This window comes from Pongo abelii, chromosome 2 (genome assembly GCF_028885655.2).
Source record: "Pongo abelii isolate AG06213 chromosome 2, NHGRI_mPonAbe1-v2.0_pri, whole genome shotgun sequence".
NCBI lineage: Eukaryota > Metazoa > Chordata > Mammalia > Primates > Hominidae > Pongo > Pongo abelii.
In genome coordinates this window covers 73630250-73646554 of record NC_085928.1, presented here as the reverse complement: position 1 = coordinate 73646554, position 16305 = coordinate 73630250, and the positions used below count along the sequence as shown (strand labels likewise).

General features: G+C 43.5%; 1 protein-coding gene across 1 annotated transcript in view; it reads left to right on the top strand.

Annotated features, from left to right (window-relative positions):
• Nucleotides 1-346: 346 nt before the first annotated feature.
• The window catches only part of EDEM1 (ER degradation enhancing alpha-mannosidase like protein 1), a 32825-nt gene continuing 16866 nt past the window's right edge, over nt 347-16305 (top strand). The window contains exons 1-5 of the mRNA XM_024245363.3: nt 347-1099; nt 7977-8049; nt 12326-12429; nt 14493-14664; nt 15706-15889. Coding sequence (XP_024101131.1) covers nt 591-1099; nt 7977-8049; nt 12326-12429; nt 14493-14664; nt 15706-15889 — 1042 coding nt within the window. The 5' untranslated portion in view covers nt 347-590. The remainder of the gene's footprint in view (nt 1100-7976; nt 8050-12325; nt 12430-14492; nt 14665-15705; nt 15890-16305) is intronic.

Sequence of the window (16305 nt, the reverse complement as noted above, 5' to 3'; positions counted from 1 at the left end):
TTCCTTATATATCTTTTAACTGTCATCACTCCTAACCTAGACCTAGAGTGGCTTTTTCCGGTCCTAGCTCTGCCGGACACACGCTCTGCCCAGAGACCCGATCTACCCAACGCCAGGCGGTCTGGGACCACGTCTGTGTCCAGCGTCCGGCGGGCGCTGCCGTGCCGCTCTCCCATTGGCTGGAAGTTCCCCCGCGGGCCGGCGCGGCTCCTGCTCGCCACAACAACCCGTCGGGCTACGGACCGCCCAGTGGGGCGGGGCTTGGGAGTCGGGGCGGGGCCCGGGCGAGGGGCGGGGCCTCGGGGCGTCCCGGACGCCCTGGCGGCCTACGGCGTGGCAGGGAGTCCTGGGCCGCGCCCCGCGAGGCCGGGCCCAGGCCGGGCCAATCCCGGGCCACTAGGCGGGCGAACGTGGGGCCTGGCCGGCCCGCCGGAGAGCCTGGGGGTTGGGGACAATGGGCTAGTTCCTGGTGCGTCACGGAGGAGTTCCTTAAAGGGGAAGTGAGCCGGGCTACGGGAAGAGCGCGGGGTGCGGTGGTCGGCGGGGAGGCCCCCGCGCTTTAAAATAATGCCCGCGGCGCCCGCGCGACCATGCAATGGCGAGCGCTCGTCCTGGGGCTGGTGCTCCTCCGGCTTGGCCTCCATGGAGTATTGTGGCTCGTCTTCGGGCTGGGGCCCAGCATGGGCTTCTACCAGCGCTTTCCGCTCAGCTTCGGCTTCCAGCGTCTGAGGAACCCCGACGGCCCCGCGTCGCCCGCCTCGGGGCCCGTGGGCCGGCCTGGGGGGCTATCCGGGCCGTCGTGGCTGCAGCCGCCGGGGACCGGGGCAGCGCAGAGCCCGCGCAAGGCTCCGCGGCGTCCTGGGCCGGGGATGTGCGGCCCAGCCCACTGGGGCTACGTGCTGGGCGGCCGGGGCCGCGGCCCGGACGAGTACGAGAAGCGCTACAGCGGCGCCTTCCCTCCGCAGCTGCGTGCCCAGATGCGCGACCTGGCACGGGGCATGTTCGTCTTTGGCTACGACAACTACATGGCTCACGCCTTCCCCCAGGACGAGCTCAACCCCATCCACTGCCGCGGCCGTGGGCCCGACCGCGGGGACCCGTGAGTAGCCCCGCCGCCCGGGGCCGCGCGCTCACGCGCTTCCTTCCGCCCTCCGCGCCGGGGTGCAGCCGTCTGTCCTCCGGGGCCCCCGAGGGCGCCAGGGCCCTTAGGGTCCCAGGCAGCGCTCCCGCGCCGTGTCCCGTCTGAGTCCCTGTGAAGACCCTCGAGCTTGAGGGTGCGGGGTGGGCGGGTGGCCTTCCTCTCCTGATTCTCCCGGAATCTCCAAACTTAAGAACTGCTGTCCAGCTCAGTGTCTTACACATGAGGAAACTGAGGTCCAGGACCAGAAGGGACAGTGGCAGTGCCAAGGGCTGGCTTGGAGGGCTTTCCACTTCCATCCGAGCCCCTCCTCCGGATGAGCATAAACTCTAAATGAAATCTCCATACTCCCCGTGTAAACGCAGCCTCAGAACAAGCCCTTACCTCGCACCCCCACCTCTATCAGATTGCCACACCCACGTCTTTTCTAGGTAAAAAGCCAAGAGTTGACTTCTCCAAAGCCGTCCATTGAGTTTGAGGCAGAACGGGGTTACAGCCTCTCCTTCACAGGGGCTGCTTCTTAGGCTAAGGATAGTTAGGTGGTGGGGAGGGAAGCTATGTGGCCCACTTTTGAGGTCTAGATACTAGAGGTGAAATTCATTGGATGCCGAACTGACTGTCAACGTCATTGCCCTGTACGATCTGTCCTATAAATCCCCCGCCTCTGGTGGCGTGGTTGTCAGGGAAGGTCAGCCAGTCCTCCCTGTTCACCAGCCTTGTTTGCAAAGGCTGAGCTCCAAGGGTCACCACTGTTCACATCAAAGTCCAAGAGGGCAGTACACCCAGCTAAGGACCTCTTACCTGTAGGGAAGGAATGTGCATTGCCATAGACCCTGTTAGTCCAAATAGGTGACTCCCCTCTCCTGGATGGGAGTGGAGGAGGAGTTGGTTTGCTCAGTGTCTTGACACCGTCTGGGGCAAGCATTTTCCTTCACCTGGAGGAAAGCAGTGGAGTCCAGTCCTTAGGTTCTGATAAGGAAGCCTATGGACTAAACGGACTTGGGTTTTTAAAATGGTGTGGTTATCTAAACATTTATGTTTTAAATTGCAGTTTGAGAGCATGATTTCTACCGAAGCAAGGGGACATCCCAAGCTAAATTCAAAAGACTGAGCCTTTTCAAAATTCTAGGAAACTGATGAGTTTTTCTTGCTTAACCATAGCGTTTATACGTATAAGTGTATTTTCTATCTCAATTTTTTTGAGAAAAAATAATTAAATTTTGAAAAAAAAAGTATTTGGCCTTTACACATTTTTTGTTTGTTGAGAGGGAGTCTCGCTTTGTCGCCCAGGCTGGAGTGCAGTGGCGCGATCTCCGCTCACTGCAACCTCCGCCTCCCGAGTTAAAGTGATTCTCCTACCTCAGCCTCCCGAGTAGCTGGGACTACAGGCTCGTGCCACCACGCCCGGCTAATTTTTTGTATTTTTAGTAGAGACAGGGTTTCACCGTATTAGCTAGGATGGTCTCATCTCCTGACCTCGTGATCCACCCGCCTGGGCCTCCCAAAGTGTGGGGATTACAGGCGTGAGCCACCGCTCCCGGCCATGGCCTTTCCAGATTTTAAGAAATGAATGAATGATTTGGCTCACTTAACTAGAGGGGACTTTATACCTATAAATGTATTTTCTTTCTTAGTTTTTTTTTGGGGGAGGAATAAACTTCATTTAATTGTGGTCTTTTTTTTGTTGTCAGCCTACATCATGCTTTGATGTTTTTTCTTTTTAAATCAACATCATTAAAGTTTGAAAAATATCATAAAATCCCACCAGTTATTTTAAATTTATCTTTGCCACTAGTTCCTGCCCATATGTCTATGCATGTTTTACATAGTTGAAATCATAGTATGTGTACATATTTCGGATCTTAATTTGTGCTTTTCCACTAGTGCTCTTGGTATTACAAGAAGAGAGAGAGCACTTTCAATAAGTGCCTTTATTCTTGCTCACAGACTGTTTCTCAGATAACCTTTTATCAGGTGGACTGAAGTTGAAAACAGTTTACTTTCATTTGAGAATATGATGGTTTGGAGAGTGAGTTGATGACATTTTAATGTTTTTCTTAGTAAACCTTAAAAGCGCTTCTGGAGAACCTTAAGAATCCCTTCCCAGCAAAGTGAGGTGGTGGTTGATTTAACTTGCTGGTCTTCGTGGTGTCATGTGTGCCGTTGGCCTTTATTTCAGGATGAAGGCTGCTGCTGAGTGTTTTGGTTTGGTTATGCATTGGTTTGGTTATGCGTAAGTTAAGGTCAGGTTGCTTTGAGACAGATGTGTTATTGGAAAGAGGGTGTTAGAAGTATTGAGGAGGTGGGGATGGCATTAGGGGAGGGTTGTGCCCTGAGCTGGGTAGGCCCGTTGGTTGGTAAACCTTTGTTGTCTTTGAGGAGGCCAAAGAAGCCTTGCATAGACGCCTCACACTTGCCACTTACAAAGAGTGGAAAACTTAATGTTTTGTACTCTCCTTCCTTTAACTCCTCTGAGGCTTTGCTTTTTTTTTTTTTAATATTTAGAAAAATTTTATTTTTAATTTTTGTGGGTACATATTAGGTGTATATATTTATAGGGTACATGAGATATTTTGGCACAGGCATGCAATTTGTAATAATCACATCATGGAAAATTGGGTATCCAGCCCCTCAAGCATTTTTCTTTTGTGTTACAAACAATCCAATTATACTCTTTTAGTTATTTTAAAATGTACAATTAAATTATTATTGACTGTAGTCCTCCTGTTACGCTATCGAATACTAGGCCTTGAGGAAAGTTTAAAACCAGAGTATTGTCATGCTGGCTTTGAAACAGGAGGGTACTTCACATCCCCAAACTAAATAATCTGTAATAAAAATTTTTCATATTTTTTGTTTGTTTGTTTAATTGACAGGGTCTTGTTCTGTCACTCAGGCTGGAGTGCAGTGGCATAATCATTGCTCACTGCAGCCTTGAACTGCTGGGCTCAAGCAGTCCTCCTGCGTCAGCCTCCCGAATAGCTGGGACTAGAGGTGTGCCCCACCATGCTCAGCTAATTTTTTTAAAAAAATTTTTCTGTAGAAGTGGGGTCTCACTTTGTTGCCCAGGATGGTCTCAAACCCCTGGTCTCAAGCAGTCTTCCCGCCTTGGCCTCCCAAAGTGCTGAGATTATAGGTGTGAGCCACCAAGCCCAGTCAAAAATCTTTCAGATTTTAAAAAATCAAATGTATTCTAATGACTCATTTAACAAGAGTGAATTTGCCATTAGAGTATTATATAAAAAGTACACATAGAAAATATCGGTGCTAAACACTCTTACCGTTTCTCTGTAGTCATATGTGCTCCAAACTTCTCTTGCCTCAAGTACACGTGACTTGTTCTTGGGGAAGTGTCAGGTAAGGAGTTAACATGAAGTGAATAAAACTTGAACACTCTAAAAAGAGCAGATCTGTCTACAGATAACTATGCAAAGTCAGTTCTTCTCACATCCTCAATTTAGGTTGGAGGATCCAAATTTAAAGTTTCTTTGAGTAAATGTGGATATTACATTTTTGTAATCCTGTGAATGGTTAACTGTAGTTCTGGCTTTTGGGCATGTGACCAATCTCAATTTCTTCTCAACTGTATTGCTATTAAAACAACAAAGCAAATCTCAAATTAAGCCAAACAAATATTGGCCCCTCCAATGCTTAGGTACTCCTAGCTCAAGGTGGCCTCCTCTGCATTCCTCTTTCTTTGGAAAGTCCTGCCCTCTTTCAGAGTCAGGCTCGTCTTGTTTCCGTGATGCCATCTAACTGTTTGAAGATGATTTTCCTTTATTTGCTCAGTTCTCCTTTTGATTCCTTTCCTTTGAGCTGCGATTCCACATTTTAACCTTATTTGAGAATTGAGTACTGTTGTGTATTCACCTGCATTTCCCTTTGTCTTGTCTCTCCAGATTATCAATCCCTTGAACGCAGGGACTGTTTCTTATGTTATCTCTGTGCCTACACCACACCAGGTAGATTTCTGAACAGCTGTTACAGGTTAAGTATACGTGGGAATTTTTAAAAACACATATGTTTGATTTTGTTAGCTACATAATCAAAAATTTTCTATCAAAGGCCATGGTTTTCGCCATCTTTTCTGTTTTGAGGTGAACTTTAAAAATTTACAGTGGGGTGAATGCCATGAACATTTGTACCTGGTGAAGTAAGTGGAGCATTTAGTCGTGCGGTTCAGCCAGCTGGTTACAGGGAAAGGTATTGAGTTCTTGCTTGATGAACTTAAAGGTATCAGGTTAGGCTAGACATTGACAAGAATATCTACAAAGAACAAATCCAGAGTCTTACCTGCATAGTGGGCTGGCATAAATGGAGTCATAATAATTTCATGCTGTTAGGCCAGGAGAGTTTTATGGTGTTTATTTTTTTTCCTTCATCCTCACTCCCACTTCCCCCTTATTTTGGCACATTTTGAAAGAGGATGTAGCAATTATTTGGTAAGAAAAAATTAAAAGTGTTCTAATGAATAAATACCCCAGATCTTGGAGAGGATTTGTCTGACTAGAGTGGAGAGAAGGAACCCCACAGTTACTGCAAGTAATTTTTTTTTTTTTTTTTTTACTGTGGCAACTCATTAATTTTTAGTGACTGGGCATTGTAAAAGAAATATTTTAAAACTGGGTCTATTTTAGTTATAGATTAGAAGGCAGAGCACAATAAAACATGGAAAGGAGTTCAGTGCTCACAGTGAGTACCTTCCTTCCATGGGCCTGTGCAGGTGGAGAGAATGACACATGCCGCAGATCTGGGTGTGACTCAGGAGAGGGGAGTTACATGTGGTTCTCCTGATTACCATCTAGCTTGGATGCTACATGATGAGGGAGCTATTTTCTGATGAGGTGGGCTGTTAAAGCCCACTCTGTTTCTAAGCAGCAGAGCAACATAGTGAAATATTTACACATAGCAGAACATTCTTGAATTGGCAGAATTGGGCATAAGGATCTCCCTCTCTCCTTTGAGCCCCTCCTGCAACCCTTGCACTTTTTGTACCCTTTTTGGCTGTCACTTGCGCTTGAGAGGCATATTTGAATCCATAGCTCTCGCTTTGAGGGGACCTTTTGCTATTGTATAAGTTTATTTCCAGAAAATCAACAAATAGAAAAAACAGGTACAATTTTCCAGCCAAGCAGTTTTCTGACTTCCCAGCTTATAATAAATGAGATAGCCTTAGTTCCTAGTCTATAGCCCCCATATATATCTTGTTTCAAAAAAAGTATCTAAAATTTTTTTTTTTTTTTTTGAGACGGAGTTTCACTCTTGTCGCCCAGACTGGAGTGCAATGGCACGATCTCGGCTCTCCGCAACCTCCGCCTCCTGAGTTCAAGTAATTCCTCTGCCTCAGCCTCCCTAGTAGCTGGGATTACAGGTGCCTGCCACCACGCCCAGCTAATTTTTGTATTTTTAGTAGAGACAGGGTCTTGCCATGTTGGCCAGGCTGGTCTTGAACTCCTGACCTTGGATGATCCACCCACCTTGGCCTCCCAAAGTGCTGGGATTATAGGCGTGAGCCACCGTGCCCAGCCTAAAATTTTACTATAAATTCTTTGCTTTAGGTTAGGTGGCATAACAGCGTAAAACAAGGCAACTGGAGGGTTCAAATAAAATCAGACATTGGAGCTGTTATGCCTCTTTCACATAAGCCCCATTTCCCCCAGCTTGAGGCACAGGCCTTTCAGAGAGCACAGCAAGCCATCACAACACGAGAGGTGCTGTACACCGGAAGCTTCTCTCACTGGAAAGTGAGATAAGGACCCATTAGGGTGATCCAAGGAGCAGATAAAGTGCTTTGGGATATGATGGAAGACTGCAGATATCAATGAATCTTGCTGGAAATAAAACTGGAGTTTTTTGCTTTGGTTGCTAATAAAATCTTTAAACGGTTGTCTTATGTCTTCTCTTACTATCATTTTTTCCAAGCTTCTGCACTTATTTTCTGGATTTTTGGGAATGGGACAAATAAATAAACGAAGTCCCCAGAATTTCTCAAACTGTCCTTTATTTTACTAGTTCTTCATCCCTATTCTCCCAGATGTATTAGTTTTTTTGGTGTTGACTTTTTTTTTAAGTGTTACAAAGACATACCACAGTGCCTGAGGAGCTTCACCCTCATCATCCTGAAGTTGGTTTCTTAAGGTTGTTTCAGAATGGAAAATTGGTGTAGATTATGGGGTGAGAGGTGTGTGGCAGAAACGTTTATGTAGCTCCAGTTAAGAAGGGAGAAAGGCCTCAATTCTGCCTTGGTTCATGTTAAATGATATCTCAGAATTAATGGAAATAATGGAGGCCCTTTGGATGAGTTATTAATGAAGAAATGGTGTAAAGAAGTTAATTTATACCCCCAACCATAGGACAGATGAGTAATATTGACACTGTCAATTAATGTATTTACTTCTTTTTGTGTGTAATATAGGCTGTGGTGTCTAATTTCTGTATTAAAGTATTACAGGTGGGTCGTATGACAGGGGCTCTCCTTTAGTTCCTAATGATTGTTAAATCAGAGCTTTTTAAAGTTGGACAGGACCAAGGAGATTGTCTATGGTGATAAACCTGAATCTCAGAGAGGAGATGACTTACTGCCTCCTGACTTCCTATGAGCATTCTTTCCACTCTGGTACAAGTGTGCCTCCACAGTTCTGTGACTCTGTTCTACTTATGGACACCATAGAAAGTGTAACTTTGAGGGTAGAAAGACCTTTGCCGTATTAATTCACCCATAATTAGTTCCTGAATAAATAAGAGTTGCTGGCAATTATAGTTTCTGATGGGTGTTTAGTTTTATTGTCTTCTCTTTTGAAATAAAGTCTTTTTGTTTAATTTTAATTTTCTTTTTCAGTTCAAATCTGAACATCAATGATGTACTGGGGAACTACTCATTGACTCTTGTTGATGCATTGGATACACTTGCAGTAAGTGTTCACCTTTTTTTAAAAAAAAGAATTAAGATGTTTTGGAGTTGATTATCCCTAGTTCCCTCCAGCAGTGGGAATTCCGGGGAGCCTGATAAGTCAAAATGTATCATTAGCTTTGATAACTGTTATTTATTTTAATGACCTTTATGGGGAGAACAAGAAAAGTGTTGAAAGTTAAATGAGGGGAAATGTGATTCCATTAAAAAAAGGAGAAGAAATGTATGATTGATTTTAGGGAAGCTATTTTTTTTTAACCAGTTTCTATATTATTCCCTAAAAGAACCCATATTGATAATTACAGTCGTTGCTATTCCAGGAGTAAAAGAGAGAAGATCTAAGGGTTGGCAGGTACCCTGAAATATCATCTAGCCACTGGCTCCCCCAAGAGCAAGTTGGAGCCCTAGCGCCAGTCCTTATGTGGGGCTCCCTAGAAACCCTTCTCTTTTATTTGCTACTTCCTGTTTTGTGGACACTCCATGCCTGAGCTGCCAATGTGGGTGCTGGCTAATATTACCGCCTCATCCTGTGGTTTTGCTCATTGACTCTGGAGAACTAGAGACCTTTGAGCAGATACGCAGAAGCACCTTGAAGGCAGTGTGGCACTCAGTACATGGTGCCATGTCTGTGTGCTTCATCTGCCTCACCTTTTGCCATTAAAACAGTTTCCAGGGGACTGTATTCCAGCATAGTGTTGTTTTAAAATCTTCTTAGTAAAGGTGATTTTACAGCCTCTTTGCTTTCCTTCATTGTCCAGCAAGTCTTTACCATGAGAAATATCTTATTGCAATCTAGCCCAAATGTTGTACTTCTATTTATTCTTGTTTCTTTTAACATGCCATAGAAGAGTTTAAAGCCATCTGTTAGGAGTTAGAATTGGGGCCGGGCGCGGTGGCTCACGCCTGTAATCCCAGCACTTAGAGCGGTTGAGGTGGGAGGATCACCTGAGGTCAGGAGTTTGAGACCAGCCTGACCAACATGGTGAAACCCCTTCTCTACTAAAAGTACAAAAATTAGCTGGGCATGGTGGCGGGCGCCTGTAGTCCCAGCTATTCAAGAGGCTGAGGCAGGAGAAATGCTTGAACCCAGGAGGCAGAGGTTGCAGTGAGCTGAGATTGTGCCACTGCACTCCAGCTTGGGCAACAGAGTGAGACTCCATCTCTGGAGACACACACACACACAAAAGAATTCGGTAATGTGCTAGCCACGTTTGCATTATGATTGTCTAGTATCTTGCTAGTAGTAGAATTAACCAGAACTTGGAAAGAGCTTGAGAGATCATTCTACATCCTCATTTTATAAATAAGTAGTAGAAATAGGACTAGGCCCTTGGTCTAATAGGAAATCTGGGGTACTGATTTAGTATAATTTAAATTACAAAGCAACTTAGTTTCCCAATATCTCCTTCTGAAGTTATTGCTGTTCTGTTTCAGTCATTTACCATCACTGATCAAAATGTGCCCAGACAAGTATATTCGACCTTAGAGCTAATTTGTTGATGATACCAGAGGCTGACTCAGCCTACAAGGGTTGCTTAAAGGAAACATCCTAAGACTCATGTATAGCTCATGAAAGCTTACTCCTTCTCCCTGAGAGCTTTGTCTTCTTCTTCTTCTTTTTCTTCTTCTTTTTTTTTTTGAGAGAGTCTCACTCTGTCGCCAGGCTGGAGCGCAGTGGCGTGATCTTGGCTCACTTCAACCTTCAACTCCTGGGTTCAAGTGATTCGCTTGCCTCAGCCTCCCGAGTAGCTGGCTTTTTTTTTTTTGCCCCATTTTGTTTTTTTATCCCTCTACCTTGCCTGCTATTCTGTTGTTCACCATACTGTCCCCCACACTTAATGGTGTTGGGTGCATAGTAGCAGTGCAAATGTTTGTTCAAAAAATGAATTCTGACTAATGAAGCATTTCCCAACACAGATTCCAAAGATACTTACTCCCTGAAAGAAGAGTTCTGTTTCTAAATGAACTTGAGAAATTCTGTATGTCCGGTTCCACTGTTAGAGAGCCACAGTGCCCATCAGCATTTTAAAGACTCTGAGAAGTCCTACAGTCAAACAAACAAACCCATTTAGCTCCTCTGTCCCATTCAGCCATTTTCAAACATGAGTGTGTGATTTCAGAACATAGTTACTCAGGGTTCTGTAGCTATCTGACCATAATAATAAACTACAATAAGTAAGAGTCGTTGACTTCCTTCACCATCCTCACTTGATTTGAGCTCCTGTCAGCACCTGCAGCTTCACCAGATAGTGTTGCTGGTAAACATCTGTAAGGAAACAGACCCATCGCTGTGGTTTTCATTGTAGAATATCCGGCCTTTAGTCCTTCAGGCTTATTTTTCAGGTGTTACTTCTGTTGAAGTTTTCTTTTTCTTTTGCTAACATTTAAGCAGGTTTTAACAGATGTGCTAGGGAAACATTGTGAAGATAGCAGTCCCCTGACCATTGGATGCAACTTGGAGCATTATTGCATCATCTTCTAAAAAGAAAGAACTGAAAGCTAGAAATGTCTGTACTTACTCTGTAGGTTACAGCAAAATAACGATGAGGTGGAAAAAATGTAGTTAGGCACAGCTTGGTTGTATACATTTTAGGGAGACATGAGACATCAATCAGTATGTGTAAGATGTACATTGGTTCAGTCCAGAAAAGTGGGACAACTTGATGTGCTGGGAGTAGGGTGAGGGGGCACTTCCAAGTCATAGGCAGATAAAAGACAAATGGTTACATTTCTTTTTTCTTTTTTTTTTTGAGACAGAATCTTGCTCTGTTGCCCAGGCTGGAGTGCAGTGGTGAGATCTCAGCTCACTGCACCCTCCACCTTCCCAGGGGTTCAAGCAATTCTTGTGCCTCAGCCTCCCAAGTAGCTGGGATTACAAGCATGTGCCACCACGCCTGGCTAATTTTTTGTATTTTTAGTAGAGACGAGGTTTTGCCATGTTGGCCAGGCTGGTTTTGAACTCTTGGCCTCAAGTGATCTGCTCGCCTTGGCCTCCCTAAATATGGGCTTACAGACCTGAGCCACCGTGTCCAGCTGGTTGACTCTCTGATTAGCCTTTCACTGAATATACAGTTTACCTGTGACAAAGGTAGAGGAATAGTCAGTTATGCCTTTGTCTGGCTTAGTGAATCTGCAGTTTTACATAAACAGTAGGGCAGAGGAAGCAATCAGATATGCATTTTTCTTAGGTGAGCAGAGGGATTACTGAGTTCTGTCCTTTGTTTGTACCTGTGAAGATAAACTGTCAATTTACATTGCCTGGGTGAAATTCAGCAGAATTGTTTTGTGGGGAAGATCTTGAGGCCCACAAGGAATTTCCTTGTAGGTAAATTGTAAGGGACATATATAGCTTTTTTTTTTTTTTTTTTTTAAATCTTTGTAGCTATCTTATTTAGGAATAAAATGGGAAGCAGGTTTGCCTGATGCAGTTCCCAGCTTGACTTTTCCCTTTGGCATAGTGATTTTGGGGTCCCAGAAATTTATTTTTCTTTCACAGTATGTCCTTATGATGTCATTATAGTCTCAGGGTTGTCATAAAATTTTGAGTGGAATGAAATAATTTTGATTCAGGTTAATCTATAAAGTTTGATGCCCAACTGTGCTTCACATAGGAGAGAGTAGCTTAGTGTGACATCGTATCTACATACCCAAAATAGGAATCATAATTCTAGATCACTTTTTAAAAAGGACATAAAGCTGATTATTCATATGTTTTGTTGCCTTTAAATCAGTCACTGGTTTTATCCTGTGCTCCAAAAGATACTACCACTATTTCTCAAAGTGTTTAGGCATCTGGATAACAAGCAACAAGTTCATTCAATTTTCCACATGTTTTGGTCTCCTGGGAGCCAAGCACCCAAGCTGCTGATTTATTTGAGGAGCAGAGAGAAAGACATATTTTTGTTTCTTCAGTTTTCTGATTTATTTGTATACCTGCCAGAAGTTTTAGAAACCACAATGCCTGGCATGTTAAATAAGATCATAGTGAAGTTTGCTGGAGAGTGGAGTTGGGAAGATGAGGAGTGCCAATGATTTTACAAGGAATTATTTTCACAGTTTTGTCCCTTGGAGACAGGATTCTTGAGTTGGAGGAAATGGGCCTGCCATGTGCTGGGAATATATTCTAAGAAATAGCTGCTTTTCTATCTCCTGTGTTTCTACTTCTATGGTAGCAAAACCACATACAGACATTTAGGTGACGTGACTGGGCTGCTGTGATGATATAGCCTCAGTTTCATTTCAAGTTGCTGTAATGACCTGTGTTCCTCTTTTTAAAGATAATGGGAAATTCATCCGAGTTCCAGAAAGCAGTCAAGTTAGTGATCAACACAGTTTCATTTGACAAAGATTCCACCGTCCAAGTCTTTGAGGCCACGATAAGGTAAAATAATGAATATTCATAAAATGAATTGGAGACTTCTTTTTATGTGTTTAAAGAAAAAAATACCTGTGAGGGTCTTTTCACCGCAAGATCCAGGCAGGGAGTCCATATGGGCTTTATGGGTGCAGTGTGCATTTTTCATGTTCATATCTATCAAAACTGGAACAATTATTTCAAAGTAATCACATTCTGGACTGAAGGGAAAGATTCATTTGTATTTTGTTTTGTTTTTATAGATTAAAGTCTTTTTTTTTTTTTTTTGAAATGGAGTCTCTGCCACCTAGGCTGGAGGGCAGTGGTGCAATCTTGGCTCACTGCAATCTCCACCTCCCAGGTTCAAGGCATTCTTATGTCTCAGCCTCCTGAGTAGCTGGGATTACAGGCACTCACCACCACACCTAAGTTTTGTGTTTTTAGTAGAGATGAGATTTCACCATGTTGGCCAGGCTGGTCTCGGAACTCCTGACCTCAAGTGATCCGCCTGCCTTGGCCTCCCAAAGTGCTGGGATAATAGGCATGAGCCACCATGCCTGGGCACATTTATGTTTTAATGGGGGTGTAAAATAGGTGTCTGTCTAGTACAGAATTTCATGGTTTCCCTTTATAGTCTGATTTCATTTCCTTCTTTCACCGTGTCCTAGGACAACCCCTACATATTTCTGAAGGAAATGAGAGTTTCCCATCTTACCACCCACAGAAAATCACTGCTTACCATTTTAGTATATTTCTTTGTTAGGTATATCTCTCACTTCTATTTCTCTCTCTCTCTCTCTCTTTTTCTCTCTCTCTCTGTTTAGTGGATTGGGATCATGCTGTATACCTAGTGTATTGTATATTGCTTTCTTTGATACATTGTGGTTATTTTCCTGTTTACATCTTTTGAAAATTGTGTTAACTGCATAACATTTCCAGTTCACATATGTAATTCTTATTTAAAATTAAATTGGTGAAAACCTTTGTTCTAACATATGTCACAGTCTACTTCAGATCTTTGGAATGGGACTTTATGGGTCTACAAGGACTTAGGTGTAAGCTGGTAGCCTGTTGCCTCTTAGTAGGTCATTTTTTCCTCCTCCTTTTCACCTTGCCTCTTTACCAGATATTATGGTGTTAGGGAAGTTTCTTGATAGCCAAAACAACAAAAATTACTTAGTATTTGTTGTCTTACCTTTCTCTGTTTTTGTTTTTTTTTTTAATTTGAATTAAATTAGATTTTTTTCTTCATTTTAGAGCAGGGTCTTGTTCTGTTGCCCAGGCTGAAGTGCAGTGGTGCTATCACGGCTCACTGCAGCCTTGAACTCCTGGGCTCAAGCGATCCTCCCACCTCAGCCTCTCAAATAGCTGGGACTACAGGCAAATGTCACCATGCCCAGCTTCTGTTTTTTTATGAGTGTTTTCTCCAAATGAAATAAATCAAGAGTAATTCAATAATACTAATAGGTAATATTTATTCTGAGAACAATTAGTACACTCTTTTTTTTTTTTTAAGAGACAGGGTCCTGCTCTGTTACCCAGGCTAAAGTGTAGTGGCATGATCGTAGCAGCCTTCAATTTCTAGGTTCAAGAGATCGTCCTGCCTCAGCCTCCCAAGTAGCTGGGACTACTGGTGTGTGCCACTACATCTGGCTAATTTTTTTTTATTTTTAATAGAGACAGGGTCTTGCTTTGTTGCCCAGGCTAGTCTTGAACTCCTGGCCTCAAGAGATGCATCTCCCTTGGCAAAGTGCTGGGACTACAGGCATGAGCCACCGCACCCAGCCAACTCCCTTTTCTTAATGCCCTAAGATTTAGATTACCAAAATTGTTAATATTTTAAATAGCATTGTTTTTGGTAGTCTTGGATAAATGATTCCCTTTCTCTCTTTTAGTAATATGGTTAACAAAAATCAATCGTGTATTATTAGAGCTAGAAAGGAATTCAAGAGGCCATTAAGTCAGGTCTCTCTGACGTCAGGCAGTTCTGAGTCTATGTGGATATGAACATACTTCTATCTTTCTGAATTGGATTATGTGCATTTACAAGCAACATGATTGTATTATCTTTTTGTTCTTCCTGTCATTAGGGTCCTGGGAAGCCTCCTTTCTGCTCACAGAATAATAACTGACTCCAAGCAGCCCTTTGGTGACATGACAATTAAGGACTATGATAATGAGTTGTTATACATGGCCCATGACCTGGCGGTGCGGCTCCTCCCTGCTTTTGAAAACACCAAGACAGGGATTCCATATCCTCGGGTGGGTAGACTGGTTCGACCCTTTGTGTTTGACAATTCATTATCTTCCTGAATTAAAATTCTTTGCTTATTAATTTATTTGGGAGAAGGAATGGAATGGAGGTAGACAAGAAAAGCAGTGTCCTTAGAAGAATTTGGCCTTAAATATGATGTAAATATTTTAAAATTCATTCAGCATTTACTGAGCATCCACTGTATGAAAGGCAAACAATGATATATATGACTTATTCCTTCCCCTTAAAGAGTTGATGTTCTGTGAAGTTCAGTATTCTTAAGTCCATTTACATGTGTGATTTATATTCTCTGCTACAAAGCAGTGTGGGGAGTTTGTCTTCATCTCTGACTTGGGTCTATTTTCCCAGAGATCCTCACATGGGTATTGCGGGAGCTCAGTGAGTGTTCTTTTCAATGCTTCACGTGGATCTTTCAAATAAAGGCTGCACAGACCAGCAAGTTAGCTGCTGATTTAAATGCCAGGATCTGGAATTAGATTATATATTTGTGACATCTGATTTGCCAAGCCCAGAACTCCTCTGGGAATGGAGTCAGCCTTTTAGGTAACTGACTGAGAACTGCCAGAGCACAGAGCCTTCATGATGAAACTGGCTGTCATATTCTGGTAGTGCCTCCTTTCTCTCCCAGTTTGAGGTTTGTTTAGGTGCTGAGCAGGAGTGAGTTCATAGTGATTCATTTAAAATTCAGAAGAAATTCTATAGTTTGTTTTTGTCTCTAACCCTAAAGCCTGGTGCCTATGTTACCATGAAGAAAACCTGCTGGAAAGAGAAGGTTTAGTGAAGTGTTATAGCCATTCCCTGAAGACTTGCTCATATTAATAAAGCAAGGCTCTGCTGTTGTTATTGTCTTGTTTGTGTCTTTTAAATTTAATTCCCGTATTCACCTCAGATGTATCTTGGAAGGCAGAGGGCTGACTCTCACTGTGGTAAGCTTGGTTTATTAGCTGAGTGTAGTCTCTGAGACCCGGCTTTTCAGCCCTGTGGATTCCTTGAGTTTTGTCACAGTCTTTGTCTGTTCCCATCCCCAGGTGAATCTAAAGACAGGAGTTCCTCCTGACACCAATAATGAGACATGCACAGCGGGAGCCGGTTCCCTCCTGGTGGAATTCGGGATTCTGAGTCGGCTCCTGGGGGACTCCACATTTGAGTGGGTGGCCAGACGAGCAGTGAAAGCCCTTTGGAACCTCCGGAGCAATGATACAGGATTACTAGGTGTGGCACCTTTACTTGCCATTGGGACTGCACACTGCTTGGTCCCCTTTTCCTTTCATCTTCTCTGGGCTCTGCCCCCTTTTTACTCTTCAACTCAATTGACAACTCAGCAAGAATTGTGTCAGCTGTATCTAATTTCTTTATGTGACCCTTTGCAGAGAGGCTGCATGGTCTGATGGAAAAGCATTAAGCTTTTGTGTTTGAGGGCTCCCTTCTGATTCGGATCCCCTGGCATATTCCACTTGAAAATTATTGTTAATGGAAATGCCGTAAAAAGAACTGCCTCTGAGGCAGATTTTATTGCTTCAATATAAGGTTCTAAATATAAGAATTTAGAGTTACTGATGGAGCAGCTTTTTCCTTTTAAAAAATCTGGGCCTGTGGTAGTAGATGGAAAGTCCAGATTAAACCTGTAT